This window comes from Mobula hypostoma, chromosome 2 (genome assembly GCF_963921235.1).
Source record: "Mobula hypostoma chromosome 2, sMobHyp1.1, whole genome shotgun sequence".
In the NCBI taxonomy this organism is placed as follows: Eukaryota; Metazoa; Chordata; class Chondrichthyes; order Myliobatiformes; family Myliobatidae; genus Mobula; species Mobula hypostoma.
Genome location: NC_086098.1, coordinates 28,592,338 through 28,614,219, shown reverse-complemented (window position 1 = coordinate 28,614,219; position 21,882 = coordinate 28,592,338). Strand labels below are relative to the sequence as shown.

The 21,882-nt window shown below is 38.7% G+C and overlaps 1 protein-coding gene across 4 annotated transcripts in view; it reads left to right on the top strand.

The window, feature by feature from the left end:
- Nucleotides 1-21,882, top strand: part of med23 (mediator complex subunit 23) — a 96,696-nt gene that overhangs the window by 56,122 nt on the left and 18,692 nt on the right. For 3 of the 4 annotated variants that reach the window (XM_063034757.1, XM_063034774.1, XM_063034768.1), the window contains 6 exons: nt 2,412-2,575; nt 4,138-4,262; nt 11,998-12,203; nt 14,549-14,729; nt 15,579-15,749; nt 21,003-21,219. In XM_063034757.1, the coding sequence (XP_062890827.1) occupies nt 2,412-2,575; nt 4,138-4,262; nt 11,998-12,203; nt 14,549-14,729; nt 15,579-15,749; nt 21,003-21,219 (1,064 nt within the window). The remainder of the gene's footprint in view (nt 1-2,411; nt 2,576-4,137; nt 4,263-11,997; nt 12,204-14,548; nt 14,730-15,578; nt 15,750-21,002; nt 21,220-21,882) is intronic. The other variant, XM_063034762.1, reaches the window with a different exon arrangement.

The following is a 21,882-nucleotide window of genomic DNA, read 5'->3' as shown; positions in this document are numbered from 1 at the left end:
CTTGTATCTCTTTTTCAGTGATACAGTCCTGCCTCATTAGGAATCTGAAGTAAAACTTTTACGTTTTGATTACTGATGGTATGAATCTCTTTTCCCCACTTACAAAAACTTATTGCTTTGTTGCAAATGCCTTAATCGGTGAAGGAACTCTTTGCTACTTGTAACCTTCAGTAAGGGATTTTTTTTTTCATCATTTCTAATGTTTATTAAACCATCAATTACAACCCTGTGCTTAAAATGTATGTAAATTACTTTAGATTAGACCATAAGGTATAGGAGCAGAATTAGGCTATTTGGCCCATTAAGTCTGCTCCATCATTTCATCATAGCTGATCCACTTTTCCTCTCAGCCCCAATCTCCTGCCTTCTCCCCATATCCCTTCATGCCCTGACCAATCAAGAATCTATCAACCTCTGCCTTAAATATACATAAAGACTTGGCCTCCACTGCTGCCTATGGCAAAGAATTCCACAGATTCACCACTCTCAGGCTAAAGAAATTCCTCCACATCTCTGTTCTAAAAGGACACCCCTCTATTCTGAGGCTGTGTCCTCTGGTCTTAGACTCTCCCACCATAGGAACACAGGAACATTTTTGTTTCTTACTAAACAAAGCTTCAGTGCTTAGTTTAAACACTTGGAACTCTGAACTAAAAACGAGAAATGCTGGGAATGTTTAGAAGGTTAGGGAGCATTTCTGGAAAGATAATGATGCTTTGTCTGAATTGGTTTGAGTATCTCAAAAATTGCTGATTTGGGATTTTCATACACAACTATGTCTAGAGTTTACAGAGAATAGTGTGGAAAAAACATCCAGTGACCGGCCGTACTGAGGGTGAAAATGCATTGTTAATCAGCGAGGTCAGAGGAGAATGGCCAGACTGGTTCAAGCAACAGTAACTCAAATAACCACGCATTACAACAATGGTGTGCAGAAAAGCATCCCTGAACACACAACTCAACGAAGTGGATGGGCTACAAGAGCACAAGACCACAAACATACACTCATTGACCACTTTATTAGATACAGAAGGTACCTAATAATGTGGCTACTGAGTGCTGCTCTTCAGTGTGAGAATGGGATAAACTCTGGTTGCTTTGGTTTGTAGCCATTTTCTGTAACCAACTACTTATGAAGGAAAATGCATTCTGTTCATTTCCTTATCATTCAGGATGGCTTTTCAAAACCATTGTGGGTCATTTTGAATAGCTGTCTTGAATGATGAGAAGGCATTGGGGTCCTCCCCTCCATTGTCATTGATTTTGTTTTAATTTAGAGCAATACAATTCATTTGTATTCTCTTGTTTAATACACCATTTTTGCGATCATTCACTTGAAATTTGGAAGACCAAATAATTATAATGTTCTGATGCTCTCCTCATTGAGTTTTGGGGAATTGGTGTAATTGTGATGTCTGCAATTTAATTTTACTGTTGAAATTACTGTTATACAAATGAGGTTGCAAATGAACGGAAAGAATTGCCACCACTAACTAAAGCCTTAACAGACTATATTTTATATTTTTAAAAATAATCAGCAAGTTGCTACCTTTGTAGGAACTCTAACCTAAATTTGGGTTTACTTCAATTAGAGATATTTCAAACATGAGCTATACTTTCTTATTGGGATTTGTGTCAGGGGATTTCTTATCCTCCATGTTAATCTGAACACTAAATCTTATTCCACAATGTTGAATAAGTTCTGATACACTTATATTTTCATCACTTTTTCCACAAAAGTGAAAGTACCTTTTTTGTCATCTCTTTTGTTTCAAAAGGTCATATTTCATTCAAATTTAATTAAAATCTTAAATGGCTAGAGGATGTGGCAAGCCTCCTTGAATCACTTTTTTTTAAACTAAGCCTGGTAATTTCAGAGGAAATTGGTGTGAAAATGAAGCACCTTGTAGGCTAGGTCAAAAAGAGGTGACAGATGTGCTTCCCCTAAGATATTAATAAATGTTAGTCCTGACGAAGGGTCTCGGCCTGAAACATCGACTGTACCTCTTCCTAGAGATGCTGCCTGGCCTGCTGCGTTCACCAGCAACTTTGATGTGTGTTGCTATTAATAAATGAGTTAGGTTTTCAAAACAGTATGTTAGAAATTGTAATATTTCTTTTAGCTAATGTCATTTGTTCATTGGCACCCATTGTTTGTTTATTTGTGTGAGTGTTACACACACACACACACCGACAAGTTTGTAGTCCTCTTAGTGGATTGTTTATGTAGGTTTTTTTACTTATGGAAGAATCTACTTGGAGTGAGATTATAATTGGCTTCTTTTAAGAGCTGACAAAATTGCAGAGGAGGGGTGGGCGGTAGTTCATAAATCTTATCTAGGTAAGAGCTGGAATATGGAATTATATGCAAGACTGTAGTTTACTTACAGTTTTATCTTTGACCATTTTAGTGTTGAAAGCACTGCTCTCCGGCTCATCACTGCTTTGGGCAGTTCTGAAGTCCAGCCCCAGTTTACTCGTTTTCTCAGTGATCCCAAAACAGTTCTATCCGCAGAGTCTGAGGAACTTAACAGAGCACTAATTCTTACTCTAGCTAGAGCAACACATGTAACCGGTAAGTACTAATATGTAGCTTCAGCTTTTTATAAATATATCTTGCATTATCCATTGTTAGACTGAGATTATTTTGAGTAAATTATCCAATATTACATGAGATCCAATTTCTGTTAAAAATATTAATGAAAATTGAAGATTTCATGCAAGTTGCTAGGAGTCCACATTTCTAACTGCAATGCACATTAAGCATACGGTACATGAAGAATCTTGAGCGTGACTGCATACTAAGATGCCATTTTTGAGCTTTTCTGTAACATTTAATTAAGGTCCCAATGTTCGGTGAAAGTTTGCTTCTACCCTGACTGGGACCTTCTTAAGCAGTCCTGGTCCAGTACTGTAAACTCAAGCTGTGTGAGTGTCCATTTAGTCATTTGCTTTACCTGCTTGTCCTTGAACTCCAAAATATCCCTCACAGTCTTCTGTAAGCACCATTTGGGCTATGGTAGTAATTTAGCCTCGCCCCTGATTCACAATCCTCACCTGACCAACCTTCTGTTCACCAGGCTTCCTGACTGCCTAGCCCTAGTCACAAATGGCCCTGTGTCTCAATGAATCAGCCTTCTGCAGCTTGCCAGTAGATGTTCTACTAAGTTTGTATTAGCTTAAGGCTGATTTATACTTATGCGTCAAATGGACACCGTAACCTACGCAAGTGGCCTACGCGCCTTGTGAGCATTTATACTTGTGCGTTGGTGTGTCTGCGTCGCTCTGCAATTTGGGTACGTCGCGCATGCGCACAGACCTGCCCGTGCAAGGCCTCACGGTAGTCTTTCTCAGGGTAAACAAGTTTAAAGTGAGCGTCTTTTTTTGTGAAACCGAAATGTGTCCTCCATAATTTCAGAGGTCTGTAAAGCTTTATGGAAAGCATTGCAGCGAGAGTTCCTTCCCTGCCCTTACAGTTGCCCAATGGGAAGCTATTGCAGCGTAGGAGGAAATGCGATGCTACCAAGCAGACTAATCACAATTGTTTCTGCGACACGTAGTTACGTTTTGGGAGAGGTGCACGTCGGGCTACGGCGTAGGGATCTGCGTAGGGTTCGCGGCTACGCCGTACCTATAGCATCAAGTTGAGGCAGAAATATAAATCAGCCTTTAGTCCTAGCACAGGGTTAATAGTTTGAATGAACCACTATGAGGCAGAAAAATAGTTTATATTTTCAATTGATATGTGTTAATTTTTTTCTGTACAATCTTATTTAGTGTTTTTTGAAGTCATTTAGTTGCTATTGTTAAGAGAATGTATGACATTTCCAACCATTCAGCAGTTTGGCAGCCATTTTCATCCTGGAGAGTGGTTTAAAGGCCTGCTTATGTAGTTCTGTGGATTTGAACAGCACCTTGCCGATCGGAAAACTCTCACCATGCAATTCCCCTCATCGTAAGAGCAGGGCTAGTGGGTAGATAAGCGCAGGTGGCTTGCTGCAGCTATGGAATTTGGGTCATGTTTGCCAAGTGCTGGTTTTCAGATTCACTATTGTCTTCATGTACGCCCATGCCCTTGTACTTCTGCATTACCTGCTATTCTTATTGCTTATCATGTCTTTTTAAAAATATATATAGACTTTTTTACAGGGTCAGAATCTATACAAGGTACCTGGTGTAAAGACATTCTACAGACAATTATGGTTTTCACCCCTCACAACTGGGCTTCCCACACTCTCAGCTGTTTTCCAGCTCCATTGCAGGTAAGGTTATCATTTGGAGATTTTGGAGGTAAATATTAAATGTGATAGCACAGAAGTTGGTAGCCATGCAAATAAAATTCTTAATTAGCTTATTAGTTTATTATTGTCATGTACTGAGATTTACAGTACATGTACCGGGAACAGCTTCTGTTTGGATGCCATCTGGACAGATTCCATACATAAGTATATAAAGGAAGTACTCTGTACAAAAAGGGGGAAAAACACAGAAACACAAGGAAATCTGCAGATGCTGGAATTTCAAGCAACACACATAAAAGTTGCTGGTGAATGCAGCAGGCCAGGCAGCTTCTGTAGGTAGAGGTACAGTCGACATTTCAGGCCGAGACCCTTCGTCAGGACTAACTGAAAGAAGAGCTAGTAAGTTTCAAATCTCTTACTAGCTTTTCTTTCATTTAGTCCTGACGAAGGGTCTCAGCCCGAAACGTCGACTGTACCTCTTCCTAGAGATGCTGCCTGGCCTGCTGCGTTCACCAGCAACTTTTATGTGTGTTGCTTGAAAAACACAGAATGCAGGATGTAGTGTTACAGTTAGAGAGAAAATGTGGTGCAGGTAAACAAGTAAATTGCAAGAGCACAAAGAGGTAGATTGTGAGATCAAGAATTCCTCTAGATTGTATAAAAGATCTATGCAAGAGTCTTGTATCAGTGGGGTTAAGTATTTCCTTGAGCCTATTGGTAACATGTTTTCTATCTTCAAATGGGAGAGGGGAGAAGAGAGAATGACCAAGGTGGGAGAGGTCCATGACTATTGTGGCTCTCTTTCTGAGGCAATAGAAAGTGTGGACAGTCAGTAGAGGGGAGGCTGGTTTTTGTGATTGACTGGGCTTTGTTCATAACTCTCTGAAGGTTTGTCTTTGCCCTTCCAAGCTTTGATGCATCTGAATAAGATGCTTTTATCATGCATCTGTAAAAATCTGAAGTATTCTGTTTTATTTCAAAGTTCAAAGTAAATTTATTATCAAAATACATATATGTCACCATACACAACCTTGAGATTAATTTTCTGGCAGGCTTATTCGATAATCCATAATAGAATAATAACCATAACGAGTCAATAAAAGACCGCAAGCACGAGGAAATCTGCAGATGCTGGAAATTCAAGCAACACACACAAAATGCTGGAGGAATGCAGCAGGCCAGGCAGCATCCATCGGAAGAAGCACAGTCGATATTTCAGGCCGAGACCCTTCGTCAGGACTAACTGAAAGAAGAGATAGTAAGAGATTTGAGAGGGGGAGGGGGAGATCCGAGATGATAGGAGAAGACAGGAGGGGGAGGGATAGAGCTAAGAGCTGGAAAGTTGTTTGGCAAATGGGATTAAAGGCAGGAGAAAGGAGAGGATCATGGGACAGGAGGCCTAGGGAGAAAAAACGGAGGAGGGGAGTGCCAGAGAAAGATGGAGAGCAGGCAAGGAGTGATTGTGAGAGGGACAGAGAGAGAAAAAAGACTTCTTTAACTTCCGCTAATGCCCCTCCTCCCGTTCTCACCCCATCCCTTATTTGTTTTTTTTTATTTTTTCTTTTTTTCTCTCTCTGGTGATGTGAGCTCTGAGGCTCCTGTATCATCCTCCTGGTAGCAGCAGTGAGAAGAAAGCATGTCCTGGGTGGATGGATGTTGCTTTTCTGTGACATTTCATGTAGTTGTGCTCAATGGCAGGGAGGGCTTTACCTATGATTGTCTAAGCTTTAGACATAAGTTTCAAAGAAGGCTCTTTAAGGATAGATAATTTGTTACTAACTTGAGATAGCTTCTAAGGTCGGCCCCATTCTGCTTGTTTGAGCGCTAGTTTAAATCATATGTGTAAATATTTCTAAGTAGTGAACTTCAAATAAAATTTGAAATACAACGCCTTGAAAATTAAACATCATATATATCTAACATATTCCTGTCCAAGTATGAAAATAAAAAAATCATGTAATGGTTTCATTATTTGTAATTTTTTAAAATTTATTATGTTTTCATATCAAACTTATCAGAAAGGTAAATTTCAATTTTTTTTACTGTAATCAAAATGTTGAAGTGATTTCAACAGTCACAGAGACAAAGAAAATGTAAAGCAACCTCAGGCATCATTCCAACGCCAAATCAAAGTTAGTTTAGCAAATTTGATTTACAGGCTACTATAAATGGATTATTTTTTGGTAATCTTTTGTCCCAAGTGAATAACATTATTTTAAATGCCTGCCTTTTCCCACAATTTGACCCTCTAAGCTCTTTCCAGGTGAATTATCAATTACTCATTTCAGTTTCTGCTTGCTGTAAGGATCTCCTTTCCATTGAAGAATCTCGAAGCAGAGTGAGGGATTGTTTTGCATATCTTACTGTTAAGTACGAATGTGAACCTTAGCTTCCAGTTGTCTTTCATTTAAATTCACTGCACATTAATATGATCTAAAGCAAAAACAAACTGTTAGAAGAACTCAACTGGTTAAGCAGCATTTGTTGAGGTAAAGAGAGGGTCACCATCAGAATCAGGTTTATTATCACTGACATGTTGTGAAATTTATTGTTTGCAGCAGTAATTCAGTGCAAGGCATAAAAGCTGCGATAAGTTACAAAAAAATAATAAATAGTGCAAAAGAGGAAAAACAAGTAGTGTTCATTGACCATTCAGAAACTTGATAGAGAAGGGAAAGAAGCTGTCTAAAACATTTGAGTATAGGTCTTCAAGCTGCTGTATCTCCTCCCCAGTGGGAGTAATGTTATTTTCAAGATGTAGAATGTCGAGAGAATATAGCTTGTGTATTGAGTTGATAGGGAAGGATGAAATAGGCTGTTTTGTGATGGGTGGAACCAGACATTATGGGCTAATGGGCAGATGGAACTAAGTGGAAGGGGGAAAGGAGAGATGAGCCAAGGGAGAAGGAAGAAGAAATCCTTCTGATGCAGATGAAACCAGATCAGGGTGAGTGAAGAGTCTTGGAGGGAAGGAAAAAGTGATCAGAAGGAGGGGACGCCCGGAAGGACAGGAGTGAGTGGGAAAAGAAGACAAGGGGTGTGAGTTGTTTGAAATGAGAAAATTTGGTCTTCATGCCATTTGGGTGTAGGCTGCCCAAGTGGAATACAAGATGTTGTTTGAGTTTGCTTTTGGCCTTATCACAGCAGTGAAAAAGGCTGAGGAGAGACAGATCAGTGTGGGAAGAGAAAGGATATTGAAAGACTTTTGACCAGAAGCTCAAATGGGCTGTTGTAGGCAGAACACAGAAGCTCTACAAATTGGTAGCCTGGTCTGTGCTTGGTTCTAACGCTGTAGAGAAAGCCACATCGCGAACACTGACTGAAGCAGACAAAAGTTGGAGGTTGATCTTTGCACGCCCAGAAAGGCTGCTTAGGATCCTGAATGTTACTAAAGAAGGAGGTGAAGGGGCAAGTGTTGCACCTCCTACAGTTGCAGGGGAAAGTGCAGAGAACATGGAAGGGATGAGTAGCATAGCTGATCTTGGAAAGAGTGGTCTCTGAAAAGCAGAAAGCGATGGGGAGGGAAGATATGTGTGGTAGTGGGATCCTGTTGGAGGTAGCAAGAATGGCAAAAGATGATATGCTGAATTCAATAGCTAGTGGGGTGAAAGGTGAAAACTAGAAAATTCTGCTTGGCCTGGGAGAGGAGGTTTGAGCACTGACAGGTGGAAATGTGAATGAGGGCTCCAACTGTGGCAGAAGGGAGGCCACATTTCCTGAAGAAGCATGGCCTAGAGTGGAAAGCCTCACCTTGAGAACAAATGTGGAAGAGATGGAGAACTGAGAGAAAGGGATGGTGGGAAAAGGTGAACCGAGGTAACTGTGGGAGGCCCTGGGTTTTCAATCAGCTTATCAGTGGTTAGTTTGTCGACTGAGATGTGGACAGACAGATCCAGAAAAGGAATAGAAGTATCAGAAATAGTTCAGGTGTCTATGAGGACAGGCTACGAATCTGATTCTGCTGTTCTTGGATGTACTTTTTGATTAAGTCCAATGCAAACTGTAGGAACAGAAATCAATTCTCAATGTAATTCTGGAATCTTCCCAGTGCTCAATAATCTCAGATATTAATCATTGCCCACATTTCTTTGAACCAATGTTGTGCTAATTCATACCTCTTTAGTTCTTCTAATTGTTCCTATGTCCCTTTTATCACTTGAACATTCCTGGTACTGCTTCCCTTTCCCCTTCCCCAGCCTCTGTACCTGCTTAAATCTTTATAACTTTTTCTTCTTTTGAGGAATCATCATCTTGAGATGTTAATTTTATTTCTTGCATCAGAATTAGACCAAGTTTAATATCACTGGAATATGTCATGAAATTTGTTGTTTTGCAGCAGTAATACATTGCAATATATAATGTATTAAAAAGCTATAAATTACAATAAGAGCTACAACAATTCTATAACGAGCAGCCTTACCGGTGAAAGAAAGTAACAATGACTACCAAAGTATTCCCACTAAATTCACATTTCTCTGAAACTTGTGCAGCATTTCTCTTCCTGTTTCTGTTTTTTGATTTTATTCTTAGCTAACGAAACGCAAAAGCTCAAGCTCTAATCCTTCCACAAATGTTGTCAATCACATTAGGTCTTTTAAAGTGATTCCAGTGTGTTCTGACTGAACAAAGCGATAAATTGTGAGGCGATAAGATGAAAAATAGACATGGATGGAAAGTTCTAAATGTACTTTGATTAGAGCACTCCTGATCCTGAGTCAAATTATTAAAACTCTGTGAACATATTCTTCCATTCTGCATTCTGATTTTCACTTGGTGAAAGGAAGCTAACTTAAAGGAAAAGGTGGATATAACTGGAATCTGACATGCTCATGAAAGAGCTGTCTACCTTTGCCACTTAAACAATTCACTTAGAATGATACCGCAATACCCATCAAAATTATCTATATTTCTGAGTACAACCATATAGAAGAGATTTTCTATGGTGGTAGTCAAGTAGCTTAAAGTGCATATTCTTTGCAACTCAGTGGTAAAATTCAGAATAAGACTTACTACATTTCTTCACCTTCAAAGAAATGTTTCAATTCAGAACTTGTTTTTATTTGCCCCAATATTTTTTAATACTGTTTCACTTTATTGTAAGGCTATTATAATGACAAATCAGGAAGACAGATTATGATTTAAATAGCAATAAAATAGGAAAAGGGGAGATATAGTGAGACCTGTGAATCCTTTGCACCGGTAGATGAAAGTAAACAAACAGGTGGATGGAGTGGTAAATATTGGCCTTCGTAGTGGGAGGAATTCAACACAGAAGCAGAGGTGCCTTACTACAGTTGTACAGAGTCTTTGTGAGACGATACCTTAACTATTAGTTCAGTTTAGGTCTCCTTATCTGAGAAGTATGTGATTGCTGTGGAGTGAAAGTTCACAAGACTTATTACAAACCCAATTTCCAGAAAAGTTGGGATATTTTCCAAAATGCAATTGAAGCAAAAATCTGTGATATGTTAATTCATTTGAACCTTTATTTAACTGACAAAAGTACAAAGAAATTATTTTCAATAGTTTTACTGACCAACTTAATTGTATTTTGTAAACATACACAAATTTAGGATTTGATGGCTGCAACACACTCAACAAAGGTTGGGACAGAGGCATGTTTACCATTGTGTTACATCACCTTGCCTTTTAATAACACTTTTTAATCGTTTTGGAACTGAGGATACTAATTGTAGTAGATCTGCAATTGGAAATTTTGTCCATTTTTGCTTGATATAAGACTTAAGCTGCTCAACAGTCCGTGGTCTCCATTGTCTGATTTTCCTCTTCATGATGCGCCATATATTTTCAATAGGAGATAGATCTGGACTGGCAGCAGGCCAGTCAAGCACACGTACTCTGTGTCTACAAAGCCACGCTGTTGTAGCTCGTGCAGAATGTGGTCTGGCATTGTCCTGCTGAAATAAGCATGGACGTCCCGGGAGGAGACGTCGCCTTGATGGCAACATATGTCTCTCTAAAATCCTAATATATGCCTCAGAGTCAATGGTACCTTCACATACATGCAACTCACCCATGCCGTGGGCACTGATGCACCCCCATACCATCACAGATGCTGGCTTTTGCACCTTTCACTGATAACAATCTGGATGGTCATTTTCATCTTTGGCACGGAGAACTCGCAGCCCATTTTTTCCGAAAACTAGCTGAAATGTGGACTCATCTGACCACAGCACACGGTTCCACAGTCTTTCGGTCCATCTGAGATGAGCTCAGGCCCAGAGAACTCGCCGGTTGATGTATGGCTTCCTCCTTGCGTAATAGTTTCAAGTTGCATTTCTGGATGCAGCAACGGACTGTGTTGAGTGACAATGGTTTTCCGAAGTACTCCAGAGCCCAGGTGGCTATAATTGTCACAATAGCATGACTTTTCTGTGCACTTTTCAATCTTATTTTAACTCTGTCCCAACTTTTGTTGAGTGTGTTGCAGCCATCAAATTCTAAATTTGTGTATATTTACAAAATACAATTAAGTTGGTCAGTAAAACTACTGAAAATCTTTTCTTTGTACTTTTGTCAGTTAAATAAAGGTTCACATGAATTAACATAACACAGATTTTTGTTTTGATTGCATTTTGGAAAACATAGAATAGTACAGCACAGTACAGGCCCTTTGGCCCACAATGTTGTGCCGACCCCCAAGCCCTGCCCCCACCTTAAATTCCTCCATATACCTGTCTAGTAGTCTCTTAAACTTCACGAGTGTATCTCCCTCCACCACTGACTCAGGCAGTGCATTCCATGCACCAACCACTCTCTGAGTAAAAAACCTTCCTCTAATATCCCCCTTGAACTTCCCACCCCTTACCTTAAAGCCATGGCCTCTTGTATTGAGCAGTGGTGCCCTGGGGAAGAGGCGCTGGCTATCCACTCTATCTATTCCTCTTATTATCTTGTACACCTCTATCATGTCTCCTCTCATCCTCCTTCTCTCCAAAGAGTAAAGCCCTAGCTCCCTTAATCTCTGATTATAATGCATACTCTCTAAACCAAGCAGCATCCTGGTAAATCTCCTCTGTACCCTTTCCAATGCTTCCACATCCTTCCTATAGTGAGGCGACCAGAACTGGTCACAGTACTCCAAATATCCCAACTTTTCTGGAAATGGGGTTTGTACTTGGCTAGCAGGACTAACAAATGAAAAGAGATTGAAACTTTTGGATTTATCTTCATTGGAGCCTAAAAGAATAAGGTGGAATCTCATTGAAACTTATAAAAATCCAAGAAGATCTGGACAGACAAAATGCAGGAAAGGAATTCCTGATTTTTGGGGAAGTCTAGAACAATGGGCCACAGGTTGAAGGTATGCCATTTAGGACAGAGAAGTGGAGAAATTTCTTCACCCAAAAAAATGATAAGCTTGTGGAGGCAGTTGAGGTCAATTTATAAGTGCTGCTATTGACTAATAGTAAAGAGATCAGGGGAAATGGGGAGAAGTGGAAACAGGGTACTGAATTTGGATGATGGACTTGGCTTGAAGGACCAAATGGTCTACTACTGCTCCTAATTTATATTTTGCTATGTTTTCAAAGTATTAAAACAGGTCTTAAAGCAGTTGAAGTATAAAGGTGATCCACTATCAGCATAAAATCAAAAATAGGATTTCATGGCCAGTGTTTAATAGTGATACACTCAAGTTTTGAAAATAATTCTGCAACCACAGTTTTTCATATCTGTGTTTATAATATATTGAAGTTGTTAAATCTGTTGATTTAAAATATTTTATCTGTCTTAGGCCTTTTTCAAACAAAACAACGTACCTCAGGAAAGCCGATTTAATTTAAAAAAGAACGTGGAAGAAGAATATAGGAAGTGGAAGTCCATGACCAATGAGAACGATATCATTACTCATTTCTCCATGCAGGGTTCTCCACCACTGTTCCTCTGTCTACTGTGGAAAATGTTGTTGGAGACTGATCACATTAATCAGATTGGCTACAGGTGAACACCAACAAAATGACTTCATGCAAATTTACTGAAAAAGTAGTAAGAACTGGAAATTTTCTGCAGAATATTCCTGTTACAGATCTTATAAATAACATTGTGCAGGTTTTTAGCTATAATCTAATTGTTTTGAATCGTAGCAAAATAGAATTCCACTTTACACCCACATGCCCACCACCACCACCACAGTATATGAATTGAGCATTACATGAGTTACCAGGTTTGAATTGACTATTGTTTTCAAAGTAAAGGTTGTGGTAAGTTTTTTATTTAGAAAATGTATGAATTATATTCATTAACACATAATTACAGGGTATTGTACAACTATATTAACATAGATTTCAAAATTATATTAGCATTCTTTCAAAATTATGTTAACATTTATATAAAAGAAAATTCCAACTGCGCAGCAACAAAGGCTATATGCATGAGAACATTTCACTTACTGCTGAACAGTGCACGCAGATGAAAGGAAAATGGATGGCTATGTAGTAGGGAAGGTTAGATTGATCTTAGAGTAGGTTAAGAGGTTTGCAGAGCATTGTGGTCTGAATGGCATGCATTGTGCTATACTGTTCCATTTTCTAATATTGTTTAATAAAACATAGAAAATAATTGGGCATTAGGCATTCCTTGCCTTAAGGACCATGTTAGTATCGAAAATATTCACATAAAGTTGAGGGGGTTGCACGTGCTCACTCTTCATACAATCACACAAAACTGAAGCCAGCCTTTCTGGCCCACCTCATTAATACATATTCGTGCTAATCCTATATACCTGTTTTAGGCTACGTCCACACTAGACCAGATAAATCCGTAACAGAGGCTTTTTCTCTTCGTTTTGACCCTCCGTCCACACTGAAATGGCGTTTTCCTCCCCTGAAAACGGAGCTTTTCTAAAACACTGTCCAGAGTGTTTAAATCTGAAAACGCTGGTTGGGCGTTGTAGTGTGTACGGGGTAACCGGCTAATTTTAAAAACGCTGCCATGATGTGCCAGAACAAATGGTGGCGGCAGCGCCGCATTTCATTGTTTTCTTGAACACAGCCTCCAACACCAAACAACAATATCTGACAATAGATGTGTAACAGCCTAATGTAACATTGTATGGAAATACAAGATAACACTAATGCAGACATGTTTTATACATTTAACAAGGTGCTTTATTAATGTATTGCTTGTGCAAACATTCAATAGATGCAATTGTCACTTTTGCCCAGTAACTCGTTTTATTGCACATGTTAAATACAGCAAAATAATACAGAAAGACATGGCAAAAGTAAAGGCAAACAAATGAGGTAACAGCAAATTTCACTTTTGCCCAGTAACAAGCCTTGTTGCATTTAGTTGTAGCTGTCATCCCTTTCATCGGTGAAGAGACTATGGCTGTAGAAAATGTTTCTGGACAAATGTGCACCAAGTCTTTTGTTTGGCAATTTCCTTTTAAGTTTTTCTAGTCTAACTGGACAAACGCGCACCAGGTATACCATTTCCTCTTTGCTTGTTTTCTGTGTGTCCTGCGCATGCCCAGTAGGAGGAGATTCGCCCAAATACCCATTTTAATGTGGACTGGTGTGGACGCCAATCATTTTTACGCGAAACCGGCGTTTTCAAAATTATCCAGTCTAGTGTGGACGTAACCTTAGACCTTCAAGCACCTAAGGCTTTCCTATTCAAAAACTTGCCCAAATGGCTTCTAAATGTATATCTGTACTATTTCTGCTGACAGCTTAATGATTCTTGGTAATTTTGGCCCATGAGCACTCTTAAATGGAAAAATGCAATCTGGATGGTGTTGTAAAACTCAGGTCATGCATTGGGAGTTTACACGGAAGGAGTATATCACCTGATAAAATAACTCAACTCCTTTCCACTTTTCTCCCCCACCTGTGGAAATGTTTGTGTTTACAAAATTGGCTACATTAGATTTCTCAGAACCAACAAAATTGGAATGAAAGCAAGTAATTCTCAATCCTGACAAAGAGTTTAATTGTATATTTCTGTACAATTAATTTGTACTATTATAATTGTAACATTTACCTGTTTTCAACAGATTTAGATATTTCTGTAGTTATTTTTCTGTTTCACAATCTGATTTAGTACCTTAAAGTGTAGTTTTGCCTTTAAGTTTGCACCCACTTAATTTTTTATTTCTTTTAATGTAATAAGCTCTTAGCATCTTGTTTGAAAAATGTAAATTTTATTCTGCGTTGCTTTTGAATTCTAGTATTTTGCAGCTACACATTTTTTACTTGTATAAATGTATAATGTATTTGCAAGTTATGTAATTTTTCTATAAATAGTATATAGTGAAAGAGATCTGTATTTTTCTTTGAATGCAGAGTATTGGAAAGAATTGGAGCTAGAGCTTTGGTAGCTCATGTTCGAACATTTGCCGATTTTCTCGTTTATGAATTTTCAACCTCTGCTGGAGGGCAACAGTTGAACAAATGCATTGAGATCCTCAATGATATGGTGTGGAAATACAACATTGTCACTTTGGACAGACTGATTTTGTGCTTAGTAAGTCTACTGTTAAGCAGTTTTCAAGTTCAGTGGAAAAAATATGAGTCATGCTACACATTTGATATTTCAGACTGAAAATTAAATGCATATTTTTGAATGCAATGTGTAAAACTGGAACATATTTATAGCTTTATTTGTGACCTTAGTGTTCCTCAGAGTAAACACTAAAAATTTCTTATTGTCGACCATTGTCAATTTGAGATTTTCTAGCTATGGCCATGCAATAATTAATAGGGTTTTAAAATCTCTGATTCGGGTGTCTTCCTTTACAACATACCTGATTTTTAGATGAGCTTTTTGGAAGATTTTGAAAACCTAAAAATTCAAAAACTGAAATGTCAGCAGTTCAAAAGTACTCATCCCCTTTTGCTCAGTACTTAGTTGAACCACCTCTCAGAGCCACATCAGCAAAATGGATGAGTCGGTAAGGTATACTGCACCTGAGGAAAGTTAGTATCATAATTACAAAGGGAATGAATACTTTTTCAGCCTCACAGTTTTGGTTTTTACAGGTTTTGGAATTGTTCTTTTGATTTGATATGATGTGCAATGCTTTGTAGATTAGCTCAAAAATCCTATATCAATGTATTTTAATTTTAGAAAATGAGACAGTAAAATATAAAAATAGTTGTGGGGGCTGAATACTTTTTCAAGACACTGATGTAATAGTTCTTGTCATACTTACTTCTCCCATCCCCACAAAGATAAAGAACCAGGAAAAATTGTATCTGAAATATCTTAACTTAAATGCTCCCAGATTATGTGTGTGTGGCCTGTCTTCTATCCTCCTTCTCCACTGTATACAAGAGAACTGACTGCTGTAATGAAAATTATTTTTAAATGTAGGCTTTGCGAAGCCACGAAGGGAATGAAGCCCAAGTCTGTTACTTCATTATTCAGTTGCTGCTGTTAAAACCAAATGATTTTAGGAACAGAGTGAGTGACTTTGTGAAAGAAAACTCTCCAGAGCATTGGCTGCAGAATGACTGGCATACAAAACACATGAGCTACCACAAGGTGAGTGACTTTCTTATTGATACTTCAGTTCAGATTACATGTATCAGATTTATTGTAGCTAAAATGAAAAGCTTCCCTGTAGCAGCAACACAAGCATTAGAGGCACAACATTCACAAGAAAAACACAAGTTAAATGTAAATTATACAAGTCCAATGTAGTGCAAAGTGGACATAATGTTGCTATACTGAGGCAGTGATTAGGGTTATATAAATTGGTTCAAGAACAGAATGGTTGAAGAGAAGCAGACGTTCTTGAACCTGTGGGACTTAAGTCTTCTCCACCTCCTCCTACCCAGTGATAACTACAAGAAATTACCATGGCCTGGATCATGGGCATCTTTGATAGATGATGCCTTCTCTGCAATATCCAAGACTTCTTCAAGGAGTGGTGCCTCAAGGACCCCCACCACCCAGGATATGCCGCCTTCTCACAGTTACCATCAGGAAGGAGGTTCAGAAGCCTGAAGGCACACACTCTGATTCAGGAACAGCTTTTTCCCCTCTGCAGTGGAAGTTGAACCCATGAGCACTACCTCACTACCTTTTTTATTTATTTCTGTTTTTTCACTACTTATTTTAACTTAACTATTTAATATCTATTTACTGTAATTAATTTTTTCAATATTTATCATTTATTAAATTGTACTGCTGCCACAAAGTTAACTAATTTCACATGTGCTGGTGATATTAAACTTGATTCTGATTCTTGAGATTTATCTGGGGTTCAGGTCTTTGTTTTTTAATTTCAAATCATCAGTATTGCAGTAATTTGGAAAGATGTCATTTTATATGCATCACTAGGGAATCAACTTTCCAAGTTTGAAAAAATATAGCTTGTCTTTGTACTGCACGTACATAGAATTCATCATCCCTACAGTCCCTATTGATATTCCTTGTTGCCTTCTCCAGAGAAACATTCAGTCAAGTTAGTTGGTCGTGACTTTCCCATTTAAAAAAATCTTTGCTGAATGTCCTTGATCACTTTGTGTCTTTTGATCATTTGCTGTCTGAAGATTTAGGTTGTCCTTTTGGAGGAGATGACTCTTGTGCTCAGGTGCCCTATGGAGTTTGGAGCAGATAAAGGCCTAATGTTGTAGAGTGAGAAATGCAATTAGCATTTCAGCATGATCTTTCATGTGGTGTAGCTCCATTTGATAATCCCTCTAATTAGGTACTTGATCTCACAGCTGTGGTTATTTCTTTAATCAACCTTTACTCCTAATGAATAAGACAAAGGGAATAACTCTGATTGAAGCCCAGGGTTGCCGCAGAGATAAGTTGCAAATGAAATTATCTGGTTAAAGGACAGTTAACGAGAACTCACACAGAGGAGTATCTAAAACCTGCAAAATGCACAGCTCTAGTAACTAACAAGCAGATCCAACCATGTTAATCATAGTCATAGAAAAGTACAGCACAGAACGGAGTGGTTGTAGCAGTTTTTTAACCTTTTATCCTGACAGATAGATACAAGCTTTGTACTCTCAAAATTTCACTTTTGAAGGCCTTCCATTTACCAAGCACACCTTTGCCAGAAAACGGCCTGTGGAAAGAGAAAAACTGAGCTAATAGCATTGATCAGGAGTTCCTAGCCTTTTTATCCCATCGATCAAAATGTCATTAGGCAGGGGGTCTGTGGGTCCCAGGCTGGGAACTCCTGGCATACATAAATGGATGATATACGTTCGTACATCAGAGCTGATCAATTCCGAAACAAATAGAGAAAACTAGTTATCTGAAGTTGTAGAATTTCATATCAACTCTGGAAGATAAGTTGCTCTTCCTCAAGCTGACATCGTGTTCAACACAGATTTTGTTATCAAACCTGCAGGGAAGGGCGGTGCATGGTCTGGCATGGACACAAGTATTTTCAGTTTTGTAAAGTTTTTGGAGAGTAGGATGAATGAGACTGATCAGGAGTATATACGAATAGCCATACAGCAGAAGAAAACAGGCCTTTCAGCCCACCACGTCTGTTTCACCAAATACAGTTGCAAGAAAAAGTTTGTGAACCCTTTGTAATTGTCTGGTTTTCTGCATTAATTACTCATTGTGTGCTGATCTTCATCTAAGTCACAATAATAGACAAACAAAATGCCTAATCTAATAACACACAAACAATTGTATTTCTTCTCATCAAACACTGAGTATACCATTTAAACAATCACAGACTAGGCTCAAAAAAGTATGTGAACCTTTGGGGTAATGCCTTCCATAAAAGCTGTTTGGAGTCAGGTGTTCCAATCGATGAGATAAGATTGGAAGTGTAGGTTGTAGGGGTACCCTGCCCTATATATTAAAATAAAGACACCCAAAATTAGGTTACTGACAGAGCCTATGCTTTTCTAGAAAAATCTGTTTATGTGTACCATGCCTCAATCAAAACAACTCTTGGAGGACTTTGTAAGAAAAATTGTAGAGATGTATGAAGCTGGAAAAGGCTTCAAAAGTATTTCTGAAGACCTGAGTGTTCATCAGTCCACATTAAGAGAAATTGTCTACAAATGGAGGAAATTCGGTACTGTTGCTACTCTCCCTAGGAGTGGGCATCCACCAAGGATCACATGAAGAGCACAATGTGCAATGCTAAAGGAGGTGAAAAAGAACCCAAGGGTAACAGCAAAAGACCTTTGGAGCTTGCTAAAGTCTCTTTTCATGTGTCCACTATAAGAAAAACACTGAATAAGAATGGTGTTCATGGAAGGACACAATGGAGGAAGCCACTGCTCTCAAAAAAAAATCCTGCACATCTCAAGTTTGCAAAAGACCACCTGGATGTTGCACAACACTTCTGGGGCAATGTTCTGTGGACAGATGAGACAGCAGTTGAACTTTTTGGCAGAAATGCACAAGGCTATGGAGGAAAAAAGGCATTGCACTAAAATACCAAAACCTTATCCCAACGACTGAAACATGGTGGAAGAAGCATCATGGTTTGGGGCTGTTTTGCTGCCTCAGGGCCTGGACAGCTTGCAATCATTGAAGGAACAATTAATTCAAAATTGAATCAAGACATTTTACAGGAGAGTGTCAAGGTAGCGGTCCATCACCTGAAGATTAATAGAAGTTGAGTGATGCAACAAGATAATGATCTGAAACACAAGACTAAATCAACAACAGAATGGTTTAAAAAAAAGAAGATTCATGTTTTGGAATAGCCTAGTCAGAGTCCAGACCTTAGCCCAATTGAGATGCTGTGGCATGACCTGAAGAGGACTGTTTATGCAAGGTATCCCAGAAATGTTGATGAACTGAAACAGTTTTGCATGGAGGAATGGTCTTAAATTCCTCCTCGTCATTGTGCAAGTCTGATCAGCAGCTACAGGAAATGTTTAGTGGAGGTTATTGCTGCTAAAGGAGGTTCGACCAGTTCACATACTTTCTCCAGTCTGGACTGTGAATGATTAAACAATGTGTTCAGTAAAGACATGTAAAGTGTAATTGTGTGTTCTTAGTTTAGACAGATTGTGATCGTCTATTATTGTCACTTAGATGAGGATTAGACCACATCTTGAGTAATTAATGCAGAAAACCAGGTGAGTTCAAAGGGTTCCAATTTTTTTCTTGTAACTGTATTAATCCTATTTTTCAGTACTTAGCCTGTAGAGTTCTATGCCAAGGAACTCAATGTACTGATAAAAGTACGTGTAAAATGTTGAGAGAAATGTTGAGACCTTTCATTCCAGTTGCTGACTGCCCACTTGTTGAGAAAGACTTCCCCAAATCCTTTCTAACTCTCCTGGCACTTAAACAATTCTGCCCTCTGGATACATTTGCCTCTGCAAAAGACTGGATAATTCTTGTCTTACTAGTTAACTCAAAATATATCTCATTTTTTTTCCAAGCTTAGAGTCACTTCTCAGACCTTCTTACCAAATGTAGACGAAGACCACCAAACTTTGTGTAATCAAACTTCCTGCATTGGCATCCAGATGTCAATAACATGGATAACAAACTGTAAAGGTCCCAGTCTCTGTCAGTTGAGTACACCACTAATCACAATCTTCCATTTGCAAAAAGCATCCCTTTGTATCCTAACCAATTTTGAATCCAATTTGCCAACTTGCTGTGGATCCATCAGCTTTACCTTTAGTACTTGGCTCCGTTGTTGTACCTTGTAATAGCCCTTACTAAAGCTCATGTAAGCTACATCAGCCAACCTTCATCAATGTACTTAATGCCTCAAAATTCAGTCAGGTAGGATATTCTTTTAACAGTTCTGATCAGTTCCTTCCTCTCCAAGTATAGATTAACCCTGGCTCAGAAACATTTCCGCCAACTTCCCTCCTACTGATTTTAGACTTGTCAGCCAGTAATTACTGGACTGACATCTGCTGCCTTTCTTGAATTTGGGTTCTCCAGTGACATGGTACCTATTCTGTGACCAGGGATGATTTAAAAATTTCTAATAAAGCTCTAATAATTACTTGCCTTGCCCCGCATTGCCACGCGGGATACAAATTCATCATGCCGTATATTTACAGTCACTAAGATATTTGATGGCACCTTCTATCTGATAGTAATTTGTTCTCAACTTCCACCGTACAAATCTCTGAACTTTACAAATAATTGACCTTCTCCAGGTGAATAAATCCTTCTCCATAATTAATCAACAAGTCTAAAGTAATAAAGACATCATTTCAGGGCATATGAGCTGAAGAAGGAGAAAGCAATGTTAAAATAGGCAATCTTAGTGCTCATGCAAATATGTGGCCCAAAGATCAGTTGGGGGGGGGGGAGTTGAGTTGATCATAATATGGCACCTGGTTCAATTTCAAACAGACTTTGTAGAAAGTGGTTGAGTTGGTGACTGGGTAATGCAATGCATGATGGGGATGAGAATCAGTATCTTTGATCTTCTTGATACTTAGTTGAAAGAAATTATGTTCATCCAATACTACATGTCAGATAAAAGATGGGGAGATACCAAAAGAGAGAGCAGGGTGTCACCAGCAAGCTTTTTTTCTTCTCTAAACAGACAGAAAATAACTTTCTTCTCACACACAGCAATATTTTCCACTTTGCATTTTAGCAAGTTAAAGTCTCTTACTTGTAGTGGGCTGCCACTCTCCTAGATGATGTCCCTAGTTGGGCTGCTATACTCACAATTTTTTATTAAAAAGATTATTGTTAATTGGTGATTAAAACCATAAAATTGGAAGTGTAAAATGTTTACATTGAATATTTAGAAGTCCATTTTTATTTACAGCACCTGAAGATTTTCTATTGATGGTTGCTTGTTTTCTCTTTCAGAAATATCCTGAGAAGCTGTATTTTGAAGGCTTGGCTGAACAAGTGAACCCTCCTGTGCAGATTCAGCCTCAATATCTGCCCATTTATTTTGGAAATGTCTGCCTTCGATTTTTGCCGGTATTTGATATTGTAATCCACAGATTCTTAGAACTACTTCCAGTTTCAAAGTCTTTGGAAACACTTCTTGATCATTTAGGAGGCCTGTACAAGTTTCATGGTAAGTTCTAAACACCTCAGTATAATAATTAGCTTTTGGCTCCTTAATTTGTGGATTAATTAAGTAGATTTTTTTATTATTTATAATTTAAGATCTTCAGGTTAATACTACTTTCATCATTTTCTTTCTGTGATCTTGAACTGGCATTGTCATTTCTAACCTGAAGATTAGTTATGCATATATAATCTGCATGTAACACATATAAAATACTGGAGGAAATTGGCAGGTCAGGTAGCATCTATGAAAAAGAGTAAGCATAGAAACAGAAAATAGGTGCAGGAGTAGGCCATTCGGCCCTTCCGAGCCTGCACCGCCATTCAGTATGATCATGGCTGATCATCCAACTCAGAACCCTGTACCAGCCTTCCCTCCATACCCCCTGATCCCTTTAGCCACAAGGGCCATATCTAACTCCCTCTTAAATATAGCCAATGAACTGGTCTCAACTGTTTCCTGTGGCAGAGAATTCCACAGATTCACCACTCTCTGTGTGAAGAAGTTTTTCCTAATCTCGGTCCTAAAAGGCTTCCCCTTTCTCCTCAAACTGTGACCCCGTGTTCTGGACTTCCCCAACATCGGGAACATCTTCCTGCATCTAGCCTGTCCAATCCCTTTAGGATTTTATATGTTTCAATAAGATCCCCCCTCAATCTTCTAAATTCC